The 13,372-nt window shown below is 32.7% G+C and overlaps 1 protein-coding gene across 1 annotated transcript; it reads left to right on the plus strand.

The window, feature by feature from the left end:
- Nucleotides 1–10,573: 10,573 nt before the first annotated feature.
- LOC120187067 (nucleolar protein 12-like) lies at nt 10,574–13,204 on the plus strand. Its single transcript, XM_039190862.1, has 6 exons — nt 10,574–11,355; nt 11,443–11,501; nt 11,740–11,809; nt 11,901–12,029; nt 12,137–12,265; nt 12,598–13,204. The coding sequence occupies exons 1-6, from the start codon at nt 10,615–10,617 to the stop codon at nt 13,078–13,080; spliced, it is 1,611 nt and encodes a 536-aa protein (XP_039046793.1). The 5' UTR covers nt 10,574–10,614; the 3' UTR covers nt 13,081–13,204.
- The last annotated feature ends 168 nt before the right edge of the window (nt 13,205–13,372 follow it).

Genomic DNA, 13,372 nt, shown 5'->3' on the forward strand with positions numbered 1-13,372 from the left:
CACCTTTTCCCTTTCTCTGCTTTTGCCTCTCGTAATTCATACTGATTGTGCTAAGCTTTTCCTATTTTTTCCTCTGTTATCGCCTTTTAATTCTTTTGTACAAACAAATGTCGATATCTACAACTCATAAGCTCCAAAAATACGTGCCATTACCAACAGCCGTACGTATACTGAATCTGTAGCTTCTACGGAATGTGATGATTGGTGGGCTTACATCATATGCATAACATACATACACATGCATGCATGTGCATTTCCATGTGCATGGTCACGGGCATGCATGCTTGATATTTTCTGAATTCTTTGAGTAGCGTTTGGTTGCAAGAAACATATATACTTAATAATGAGAAGAAAACAAAAACAGTTAATGCAAGTAAACTACATGAGAAATGATGAGCATTAATGTGAGAACCAGAACAAAAACAGTTTATATATCGCTTAATGTATACTTTTCGGATTAAGAAAAACATAGCCGCCATCCCTATGACCACATTTTACTGCGTAAATAAAGCAATAAAATCCGTTGTGTTATTTCTTTGAGCCTAAGAAATAGGAGAGAACCAACAATTAGTTGATTGAGTGGGCCAACATATTAAATCCTTTAAGATTAAGAGTTTAAATCGAGCGTATGAGAATATAGCAAGTTGGATTGAGGTAGCTTTTATATTAAATACCTATAGTACTTAATTTAAATTTATTTATTAATAAATCGAATACCTGTTGTTATACCAAAAAAAATTATATTATGTTAATGGAAATGATTATGATTTAGATGGTGAATTGGTTCACACGATTCGAAGTTAGGGTTGGGGCTGATATTATGAAAAGTTTTGGAATAGAAGGTTGAAGATGAAGTGAGATGGTCGTGCTTGAATGATTATAAGGATAAGATGAGTATGTATATGTACCTTCTAGGTGGGGAGCTCCTCAAGTACGTATGTATCGTCCATTTGGCCTTGATTATTTTTGTAGACAATAATGTGATTTACATACCCTTTCATGTGATTTTTTATCATTTTGTTTCAATTCTTATTTTATTATAAAATAATTTGACATTTGAATATATATATATATATATATATATATATATATATATATATATATATATATATATATATATGATATGTTATATATTGATTTAAAATTTAATTAGATTTGATTATAATTTAGGTTAAAGATTATTTGATTATTAAGTTTATTTAATTATAGGGATGAAATTATATTTCAGGACATTGTCATTATTTTTTATTGGGTAAACTACACGGGTGACCACTAAATTATTGTCCATTTTCATTTCGACCACTAATGTTTCGATTGATCAATCAGACCACCCAACTATTTAAATACTTCAATCAAACCGTTGACCGTTAATTTTTAACGTATATAGTGACGTGGATGTAAAAAATGCCATAATTATATATTTGATCCTTAATATTTACACATTCTATCAGTCCAGTCATTATTTTAATTCAATTAAATAAATTTAACCCTCCAATCCGAAGGTGCCATATATCACTATATGATTGGAGGGTTAAGGACCAAATATAAAATTATGTCAATTTTATTAACTGTCATGCCACCACTTACGTTAAAAATTAACTACTAGTGGCTTGATTGAAGCATTTAAATAGTTGGGCGGTTTGATTGATCAATCGAAATATTAGTGGTCAAAATGAAAATAAGCAATAGTTTAGTGATCACCCGTGTAGTTTATCCTTTTATATTAATTAAAAAAGTATATGAATAAATATTTAATTAGAACTTTTTGTTTTAGTTTATTTTGATTTTGTCATTTATTTTTACTGTTAATTATATTTTGTCTCATTGAGTTGGTATTCTAGCTCTGCCCATGTTTAATTAAGAATTCTTATGGAATAGAGATTCTACATGACTACGTATTTGACTCGGTTTTTAAAATTATAAGAGGTAATTATTTTTTACAGAAATGAAATCATTTTGCAGTCTTACAACATTTGTTGGTTTACATTGTAAAAATGTGTTTTGGAATGCGTCAAATTTTGATATATATATATATATATATATATATATATATATATATATATATATCAAAATTTTTGAATACATGAGATATCATGTATTTATATATTTTATGATCTTTACATTAATAATGAATTAGTGTTTCCTCATTATTGAAGGTAGACAAATCAAATCACATTAAATCTTATCTTTTGTATGTGATCTTTTCTATATTAATCTCGTTTTGTTTTGTTTTTTCACTCCTAAATTTTATCAATGTAACACCCCCAACCCGTATCCGACCCGGATACGAGTCCGAAGTGTCACATTGACTTTTCAAACATTTATTCGTATAAAATAGTGAGTAATTTAAAAACTTTGATAACATTTAACTTATTCAAAACGTTTACAAAATATATCAGAGTTCATACAATTTATATCTTTAGACTACATGCCAACTACACTCTATATACAGTACATATATTTTCTGATCTGACATTTGGTAAGGAGAACTGACATGTCTTGCTCCGCATTACTCTTTACTCTTCTCGAAACCTACGTGTGAAATAATCACACGCTAAGTCGTTGACTTAGTGAGGCATATAAAACATATAATATTTCATATAACATAAATCATACATAAACATATACCATCATTATCATTAAGAAACACACATAACATCATATGGTTCATGTAACACATTTCAAACCACTTATAAACCCATTGTATACATATCACATTCAATATGCTTGTTTAATCACTTTATTAGCCCATGTACACTAGTGAGAACTTAAGGTATGTGAGTACATTGAGGTTGTGCACACATATGCTGTCACCACAGCTCGATCAATGTCCCGAAGGACCAGTCCATAGATTCCGAAGAACCTAGGTAATCAGTCCATATGTCCCGAAGAACATAGGTAAACAGTCCATATGTCCCGAAGAACATAGGTAAACAGTCCATATGTCCCAAAGAACATAGGTAAACCCTCGACCCTTGGCATGCCAACTATACCCCTAGCTCTCATATCACATAACATGGGCATTATCATTTATAACAGTTCACATTACTTATTCATTTTCTTTCTCTTATAAACACATATCTTTTCTTTTCAGTCACGTATCACATGTACGTGTAATCATTGATCTCATAATCACATGTTCCTTCTCTTCTGTCACATACCACATGTATGTGTAAACATATATCTAATATCATATGTTGCATGTAATCACATAGATCGTATCATATAGCTTCTTTCACATATACATGTAATCACTTAGTCTATTTTCATGTAATTCTTTTCACTTCGCATATGATTTTTATATTCATATATCACATAGCTCATATCACCTTGCATTGTTTCATATAAACATATATGTCATATCTTGTTCGCATATATTTTCTATATAACTCATATATATCTCATAGTTCTTTCACATAGCTCACTATCATATTTTCATATCATATATCTTATAATAGATTCTTATATCATCATTTGTTTCCTTTCTACCTATTCATAATCACATAACATATACAAAGCATATCATTATCTTTAGTCATGCATACATACAATCAATGTAATACAGATAATCACATATAATTATAACAACACATAATCATTCCATGACTTCATGCATATTACTCTAGGAAATAGACTCATCGCAAGTCTTATTTCCATTAAACACTACATATCACTAGTATGCACTCACCTTGGTCTCACTAGTCAATTCCAATCTCTTATCTTTCCCTTGATCGATCTTACTTGTCAAATGTTCTGGAATTGCTTTACGCGCAGAATCTACATAAATGTACATTTTGAGGCAATCATTAGATACCTACACCTTGTAATTGGATACTAACAACTTAAACAAACTTATTAAACCAATATTCACATTTTTCCTTTAGGGGGAATCGGTTCCCTCCTGTGGGGGTATCGGTTCCCCTCTGGCATTCTGGAATTCCATGTTCGTTTGAGGGGGTATCGATTCCCCTTGAATGGGTATCGATTCCCCTAGCCCAAAAAATCCTATTTTGAGCTCGAAATTCACTTCATTTCAGCTTAAACCTTCATATTTTACTTCTTTTAATATTCCTAACTTCCATACACATATTTAAACTCATTTCTATTCCATAATCACTTCTTTAAACCCAAAATTCCATCATTTACATGGCATTCAAGAATCACACTAAATTTTCAATGTGTTCTAATTCCAATTCTAACAATTCATACTTCTTAATTAGATTGATGACAAGTCAAATTCATCCATAAAACTTCAACAACCATACCATTTCAAAATTTCATCTTAAAACTCATATTACAAATTCCTTCTTAATTCATTTATCTTATTGTTTAAATCCCATATAAGCTTTCCTTAAGCTTATTTAATACCCAAAGAATCAAAACTAAGCTTAAAACTCAAGAATTAACCAACTGAAATTAAACTTACCTTTGCCATGGAGCTTACGGGAAGAGAAGAGGAAGGAGATGACCCAGCTCCAGAACTTTCTTTTCTTCTCACCCTTTCCACGTTTTTATCACCTTAAAAGAAAGATAAAAATCTTTCTGGTCAAATGACCATTTTACCCTTAATTTCCTTTAATAATTACTAAATAACCTTCAAAATATATTTCCAATAATCATTAAATTATTTCATTCTTCTACGTTAGTCACCAAATTCTGAAACTTTTCAATTTAGTCACTAACCCGGTATTGCGGATGTTACAAATCTCCCCTCTTTTTTAAGAAAATTCACCCTCGAATTTTTACTGAACATTTTGATAAAACATATCTTCTAATGTTGTCATGTTACTTCATTTACTTACTCTTTCTTGTCATCATCAGGAAACGTACTTTTCAATCCTTTAACTTTTCAATTACCTTTTTCCTTTATACATTCATATCATGTCACTTATCACTTAAACAACAACCATCAACTTCAATCCATTTTCATCAATCAACATCATAAATCCATCTCTAATTACCTTATAATAATAACCAAATTCGTTTTCCATCATCATTTAACCAAGAACACGACCTTAAATCTTCTTTAAATATGATTCAACATACACTTTATAAAATCTTTTCACCTCACCAATCACTCTTTTCTCACTTGTATATCCAAAATTATCACCTACACTTCCATATAACCTTTATCGTGTCTGATCCTTTAACTCAATCCCATTTCATTTCTTTATTCCATTCTTCATTTATTTATTCCTTATACACAAATCATATATTTCCTTTCATGTTCACATACTCTTGTCTTATCACCTATATTCATCGTTATATACCAATCTTCATTGCATCCTCATAACTTTGATAACCTATTTCTAATACTTGTATTTTCATCTCTTAAAATTTCATGCAAATACTTATCTCCTTTTCTACATCATAGCTATCTGATCAGAATACCCAACTATATTCAGATTCACATCATAATTGATTAACTCAACTCTACATTTTCTTCCAATCTTATAACTCTATCACTTTTACTCTGACAGTTTATCAATAACATTTGTCCAATCTAGAACACAACCCTAATCAACCAATCACATACATCCTTTCCAATCGAAATTATCTTAATTCGTTTACTTAACTTGTCAATTTCACCTCCATTCTCATACATCCTATAATTTTCGTTGTTCAACCAAACAATCTGACTTACTTTGTCTTATAAACTGATCATCGATATACTCATTCATAAACTCTTCTTATCAATCCTCAGCTTTACTCAAATATACAAATCTTTATTCCCTTTACTATACAACAGTACTATGATCCAAATATACAATTGTATCCAAATCCATTTCATATTTGGTTGTCTTATCATAACAACATCTCAAAATATTAAATTATATACCTTTTCCATCACATAATCTGGTTAGTCAATGCTAACTCTTTTCATCTAGAATGCACACCCTTATTATAGCCACACTCTTGCTTATACACAATATTATCCCTTTGTCTTAAATTCATAAACTCTATCTCCATATCTCTTATACACTTGTCACTGATGCACTTATTCTCGAACTTTCCAAAAATTCTAACCACATCATTATAGTGACACTTGCTCACTATATTCTATCTTATTCACTTTATAACAAAACTTCTTCGTATCACTTTTTCGATTCGAAATAGTGAGAACCTTTTATAACTATTCGAATATGATTTCAATTTCTGAAATCAACCTTTAATCTTATAAGACACTTTATGAGGTTTCTGCTCTTCATCCTGCCTGGCCAGGGCAGGTGAATTGCTATCACCATCAGATTTGTCAGCTATCGATTCACTTTGTCATTTCTTATAATCACATTTCTATTGTATTCTATTAAACTTATTCTATCAGCAAGACAGCATATTCCTTACAATTTCAGATCAGAATTTTTTTTTCTATTTTGTTGGCATGTATATATTATACGACACTCTAGACTCTGATTTATGCTGAGAATCGACTAAACCGTAGCTCTGATACCATTAAATGTAACATCCCCAACCCGTATCTGACCCGGATACGAGTCTGAAGTGTCACATTGACTTTTCAAACATTTATTCGTATAAAATAGTGAGTAATTTAAAAACTTTGATAACATTTAACTTATTCAAAACGTTTACAAAATATATCAGAGTTCATACAATTTATATCTATAGACTACATGCCAACTACACTCTATATACAGTACATATATTTTCTGATCTGACATTTGGTAAGGAGAACTGACCTGTCTTGCTCCGCATTACTCTTTACTCTTCTCGAAACCTACGTGTGAAACAATCACACGCTAAGTCGTTGACTTAGTGAGGCATATAAAACATATAATATTTCATATAACATAAATCATACATAAACATATACCATCATTATCATTAAGAAACACACATAACATCATATGGTTCATGTAACACATTTCAAACCACTTATAAACCCATCGTATACATATCACATTCAGTATGCTTGTTTAATCACTTTATTAGCCCATGTACACTAGTGAGAACTTAAGGTATGTGAGTACATTGAGGTTGTGCACACATATGCTGTCACCACAGCTTGATCAATGTCCCGAAGGACCAGTCCATAGATTCCGAAGAACCTAGGTAATCAGTCCATATGTCCCGAAGAACATAGGTAAACAATCCATATGTCCCGAAGAACATAGGTAAACAGTCCATATGTCCCGAAGAACATAGGTAAACAGTCCATATGTCCCAAAGAACATAGGTAAACCCTCGACCCTTGGCATGCCAACTATACCCCTAGCTCTCATATCACATAACATGTGCATTATCATTTATAACAGTTCACATTACTTATTCATATTCTTTCTCTTATAAACACATATCTTTTCTTTTCAGTCACGTATCACATGTACGTGTAATCATTGATCTCATAATCACATGTTCCCTCTCTTCTGTCACATACCACATATATGTGTAAACATATATCTAATATCATATGTTGCATGTAATCACATAGATCGTATCATATAGCTTCTTTCACGTATATATGTAATCACTTAGTCTATTTTCATGTAATTCTTTTCACTTCTCATATGATTTTATATTCATATCTCACAAAGCTCATATCACCTTGCATTGTTTCATATAAACATAGATGTCATATCTTGTTCGCATATATTTTCTATATAACTCATATATCTCATAGTTCTTTCACATAGCTCACTATCATATTTTCATATCATATATCTTATAATAGATTCTTATATCATCATTTGTTTCCTTTCTACCTATTCATAATCACATAACATATACAAAGCATATCATTATCTTTAGTCATGCATACATACAATCAATGTAATACAGATAATCATATATAATTATAACAACATATAATCATGTCCATGACTTCATGCATATTACTCTAGGAAATATACTCATCGCAAGTCTTATTTCCATTAAACACTACATATCACTAGTATGCACTCACCTTGGTCTCACTAGTCAATTCCAATCTCTTATCTTTCCCTTGATCGATCTTACTTGTCAAATGTTCTGGAATTGCTTTACGCGCAGAATCTACATAAATGTACATTTTGAGGCAATCATTAGATACCTACACATTGTAATTGGATACTAGCAACTTAAACAAACTTATTAAACCAATATTCACATTTTTCCTTTAGGGGGAATCGGTTCCCTCCTGTGGGGGTATCGGTTCCCCTCTGGCATTCTGGAATTCCATGTTCGTTTGAGGGGGTATCGATTCCCCTTGAATGGGTATCGATTCCCCTAGCCCAGAAATCCTATTTTGAGCTCGAAATTCACTTCATTTCAGCTTAAACCTTCATATTTTACTTCCTTTAATATTCCTAACTTCCATACACATATTTAAACTCATTTCTATTCCATAATCACTTCTTTAAACCCAAAATTCCATCATTTACATGGCATTCAAGAATCACACTAAATTTTCAATATGTTCTAATTCCAATTCTAACACTTCATACTTCTTAATTAGATTGATGACAAGTCAAATTCATCCATAAAACTTCAACAACCATACCATATCAAAATTTCATCTTAAAACTCATATTACAAATTCCTTCTTAATTCCTTTATCTTATTGTTTAAATCTCATATAAGCTTTCCTTAAGCTTATTTAATACCCAAAGAATCAAAACTAAGCTTAAAACTCAAGAATTAACCAACTGAAATTAAACTTACCTTTGCCATGGAGCTTACGGGAAGAGAGGAGGAAGGAGATGACCCAGCTCCAGAACTTTCTTTTCTTCTCACCCTTTCCACGTTTTTATCACCTTAAAAGAAAGATAAAAATCTTTCTGGTCAAATGACCATTTTACCCTTAATTTCCTTTAATAATTACTAAATAACCTTCAACATATATTTCCAATAATCATTAAATTATTTCATTCTTCTACGTTAGTCACCAAATTCTGAAACTTTTCAATTTATTCACTAACTCGGTATTGCGGATGTTACAATCATGATCTTTAAAAAAAATCAAATATATAAAAAATATGAAAAAATCTAGTTATATTTGTACGTGAAATATACTCATGTCTTAAGACCGGAGTTGTTTTAGTTGCATTGTTTCGTGTTGGACCGTCGTCTCTTGTTGGCGAGCCTTTCGGGTGTCATCCTCGTCGAGTTGGAACAATGTTATAAATTCAATTGGAAAATTATTCTCTTTTTACATTTTGGCCTTTTCTTTTTCCAAATTTGCCAATCGATCATGACACCTAGCATCTTTGTAAGCATTCCGGTCTACCAATGGTGGGTTGTATTAGCCATATACAGAACTTCCAGTGCTTTTGAAAATTACTTACTAGCATCCACGTAGAAAGGCAAGTCATGTAGCTGGAAATTTGTATACTTTCTATGTAAAATTTTACTCCACGGTACCCTAAAAAAATCACCTCTGTATTATTTCATGTGAGTTATAAATCTTTATCGATGGGCTTAAATGTCCCGTTGCCACCTGAACTATACCATTTGTGGGTTCATATATATGTAAAAATACATATATAAATAATTGAGAGACCAAAATGCAGTAAAAAGTTAAATTTAATGATGGTTTTCAAGGATAAAATAGTTGGGTGATCAAAATAAAATCACATAAATAATTAAATAACTAAATATGTAATTTACTCATGTGTTTCTTAATAGAGATAGTGATTTGGGTAAACGGGACAACGATTTAAAATTGGGGGACAAAACGTCCCGAGAAATAATTTAAGAGGTAACTCGGTACAAATAGTATAATTCAATGAGTAATTTAAGCCTTTATCGATGTTATATCCTCCACAAGTCTATGATACTTTGCTGAAACCTCTTTCAGTTCTTATCGTTGAAGATAGTGACAATTTTAAAAATGCTTTTTTAAAAGTAAATATATACATAATAATAACAGAATTTTTTTCATATAAAAAATAAATAAAATTTCAAAATAAATATTATTATAAAATAAATAATTAATATAAAATTTAGATTTTATAGTAAACACGAGTCCATCTTAAATAATTCCTTGCATCTGCCCACCGGGGCTTGTATAAATTCAAGAAAGACAGTACAATCTCTGTTCCAAGTATCGGGTCTGTTTGTCGGAATTACACGAACTATGTTTTCTCTACCGTCATCCATGTTACTTGAGGATTATCAAAAAAGGAGTCTTCTTTGGGGGTGGGGGGAAATTAAAAAGAATCCTTAGTAGCTGTTTTCATTCTCTTTGTCGTCTTCCATAAAAAAAAAAGGTTACAAAATTTCTGTTGATTTTACTATAATTACATAAATTGGATTAAACTGTGAGATTCTAATGATTTGAGACATGGGTGTTTGATTACACATCCGAAGATGGTAAAATGAACAGAAGTTTTGTAACCTTGAGAATGAAAACAGCTACAACAGATGAAACAATCATGCATTAATGGGAATCTAAAGCCTTGTAGGATTGAACAGCGCTTTGGTTTATTTGTACATGGTTCTTAGGTTGCCTTATTAAAGCCCGTGTCAACGAACCAAGTTGTCTGGGCCTTGCAAAGCTTGTTCTTTTCGGCCCGACCTAATATTGAAATTATTAATTATTGTCTTCTCCCTCGTAATAAAATTAGTTCTGTAGGGTTTTCAATTCTCTATTTCGATCTTCCTCCGCTCGCCCCCATCATGGGAAAGAAGAAATCCAAAGAACCAGTCACGGTGGCCGTATCAGATCCCGTTTCATCTCGATCTGATGTCTTTAAAACCATCTTCGGTGACGTTTCGCAGCCAGACGCCGCCGTTTCTTCCCTTTTCTCTGATGACAATCCATTCAAAAGAAAACCCATAGAATCCGTTGAAGACCCTAAAAATGTTGATTCATTGGATTCGGTTGCACCGCCATTGAAGAATGGGAAGCGGAAGGAGAAAGAGAAAGCTGAAATCCGCACCTTGGGTTCAACCGGAGAAGCAACCGGGGCTCATAAATCAAAGAAAGGGAGGAACCCAGGAAACCTAAATTTGGGTTCTTCAGATAGCAATTTTGGAAGTTCGGTTCTTGATGCAAAACGCGAATTAAGTGAGGAAAATAAGGAAACACCCGAAAGCCTAAAAGGCCTGAAAAAGAAGAAAAGGAAGAGGGACGAGGTGGAGAAAGAGTATGAGGAAAGGAAATATGGGGCGGTGGCGGTGGCGGTGGCGTCAGATGCCGAGGAGAAGGTGGTTGTGGGGCAGAAGAGGAAGAACCCGGAGGACGTTGGGGTGGTTGCTTCGGTTCCAAAAGAAGGATTTGACGATGAAAGTAAACTTTTGAGGACTGTATTTGTAGGAAATTTGCCTATTAAAGTGAAGAAGAAAGTGTTGATAAAGGAGTTTAGTAAGTTTGGAGAGATTGAGTCTGTTAGAATTCGATCTGTTCCTTTAAATGATGTGAGTTTTTTGTGATTCTTTCTGCTCTTTTGTCTCATGAGTCTTTTAAGTTAATGTTTTTTCTAATTTTTTTTCTTTCCTGTCTAGACTAAGAAGCCGAGAAAAGGAGCTATAATGTTGAAGCAAATTAATGACAAAGCTGATAGGTAAGTCTTTAATTCAAAAAGGAGCTACAAAATACACTTTCGGATCGCTAATGTTATTGTACACATAATATTTTATATTTGTACATTGTTCGAAACTATGTTTACATTGACACTGTATTCATTTATGGCTTCTAGTAACTTGCTTCTGAATACGTGTGATTGGTTTACTCTATTATCTCCTTTGTTTATTTGATTTAAACGACTCTCTGTTAATCACTAATGTTGCTTTTCTTTGCAGTGTCCATGCATACATTGTTTTCAAAACAGAGCAATCTGCTGAGGAATCTTTAGCCAACAACATGGCTGTGGTATGTTTTATTACTACTGTTATCGGAACAATTGTAATGCTTAAGGTGAAGATGCAATATATTGATTCTATTGTTGTTTTCGTGGATATAGATTGCAGGAAATCACATTCGTGTTGATAGGGCATGCCCACCAAGGAAAAAGTTGAAAGCAGAGAGTGCTGCTCCTCTCTATGATAACAAGAGGACTGTTTTTCTTGGTAATCTCCCATTCGACGTGAAGGTGATCATTTCTGCCTGATTTTTTCTTTATCCTGGTTCAAGTATGAGATTAATTTTTTTTCATGCCAATAGCATATGATCTGAATGCAAGGTTAAAACTTATTGCAGGATGAAGAAATTTATCAGTTATTTTGTGGTATCAATAATCTGGAGTCTAACATTGAAGGTGTCCGGGTTATTAGAGATCCTCAATTTGGCGTCGGCAAGGGTATTGCTTATGTCTTGTTCAAAACAAGGGTATGTCTACTCTTTTTCTTAATTTTTCAGGCCTATATTTATCAAAACATTTTATTTCTGGTTTAAAAATAGTGTTCGGTTGATCATTACCTTATGAAACATAGTGACAGTATTGAACTGTAAACCGGATCTTCTTGTTGTTATCCATTGCATTGCTGTTTGACTTCAATGCTATCCAATCTAGTTTCGGTATTGTAATAGTTTGATTACGTGTATGCATAGAGTTTGGTCTTGATATAAATTTCTCTATCTGTTATGGCATGTGTTAATGTTAGCTACAGAGGATGTAGATTACTTGTCATACAAATTACTGTTGTCCATTGTGGATGCAGGAAGCGGCAAATTCGGTTGTTAAAAAACGAACTCTGAAGCTTAGGGATAGAGAGCTTAGGATTTCTCATGCCAGACCGGATGCCACCCCATCTAAGAGAACGAATCAATCATCTTCAAGGGATAGTACCCCAGCGAAGAAGTTTGCAGTTGGTTCAAGTACTCCCTCAACTAATGACAACAGATCAAATACAAAAACTTCTTTGTCATACCAGGGCTTGCGTGCTAGCAAATCAGGTAGCGAGAAGAAGACAGTTCGTTCAAAGGGAACTATTGGCCCTGTAAAAACGAAATTTAAAGCTCAGAAAATGGATAAGACGAAAGAACGCATGACCAAGAGACCAACCGTTGCTGCTAGAAAGGCTAAGACAAAAGCACACAAGGATGGCAGTGTTCCCAAGCAAACAGGTGTAAAACGCAAGCTGGACAGCTTCAGTCCGGGGAGTGGTTCCCATCATAAGAAGAAAGGCAGAAAGTTTAAGTAGGAACAGAGAAGGAAGACCTTGTATCATGCTTTGATTAATAGCTCCAACCCAACAGAATTATTGTACAATGTCAAATTTGTCATGATTTTCTCGTTTGAATTTGCAGCAACAACTTATAGTGTTAAATTATTAAGCATAACTGGGTTTTCAGAAATAGATAATTCTATTACCCTATGAACTGTTTTTGTTGAAGTTGAAAGCTTGGAATGTGTTGGAAAATAAACACAGCATGTATCATTATTTTCTTCGTATGGAAAACGATAGCACTAATGACGAAAATGTAGCATAAGTT

This window comes from Hibiscus syriacus, unplaced genomic scaffold, assembly GCF_006381635.1.
Source record: "Hibiscus syriacus cultivar Baekdansim isolate YM2019G1 unplaced genomic scaffold, ASM638163v2 tig00113722_pilon, whole genome shotgun sequence".
Classification (NCBI taxonomy): Eukaryota; Viridiplantae; Streptophyta; class Magnoliopsida; order Malvales; family Malvaceae; genus Hibiscus; species Hibiscus syriacus.

Excerpts from the sequence above, each read along its gene's own strand:
- LOC120187067 (XM_039190862.1), top strand. The coding sequence starts at position 10,615 with ATGGGAAAGAAGAAATCCAAAGAACCAGTCACGGTGGCCGTATCAGAT. Across the intron at positions 11,356-11,442 it reads GATCTGTTCCTTTAAATGAT|ACTAAGAAGCCGAGAAAAGG; the intron begins GTGAGTTTTTTG and ends TTTCCTGTCTAG. Across the intron at positions 12,030-12,136 it reads ATCTCCCATTCGACGTGAAG|GATGAAGAAATTTATCAGTT; the intron begins GTGATCATTTCT and ends AACTTATTGCAG.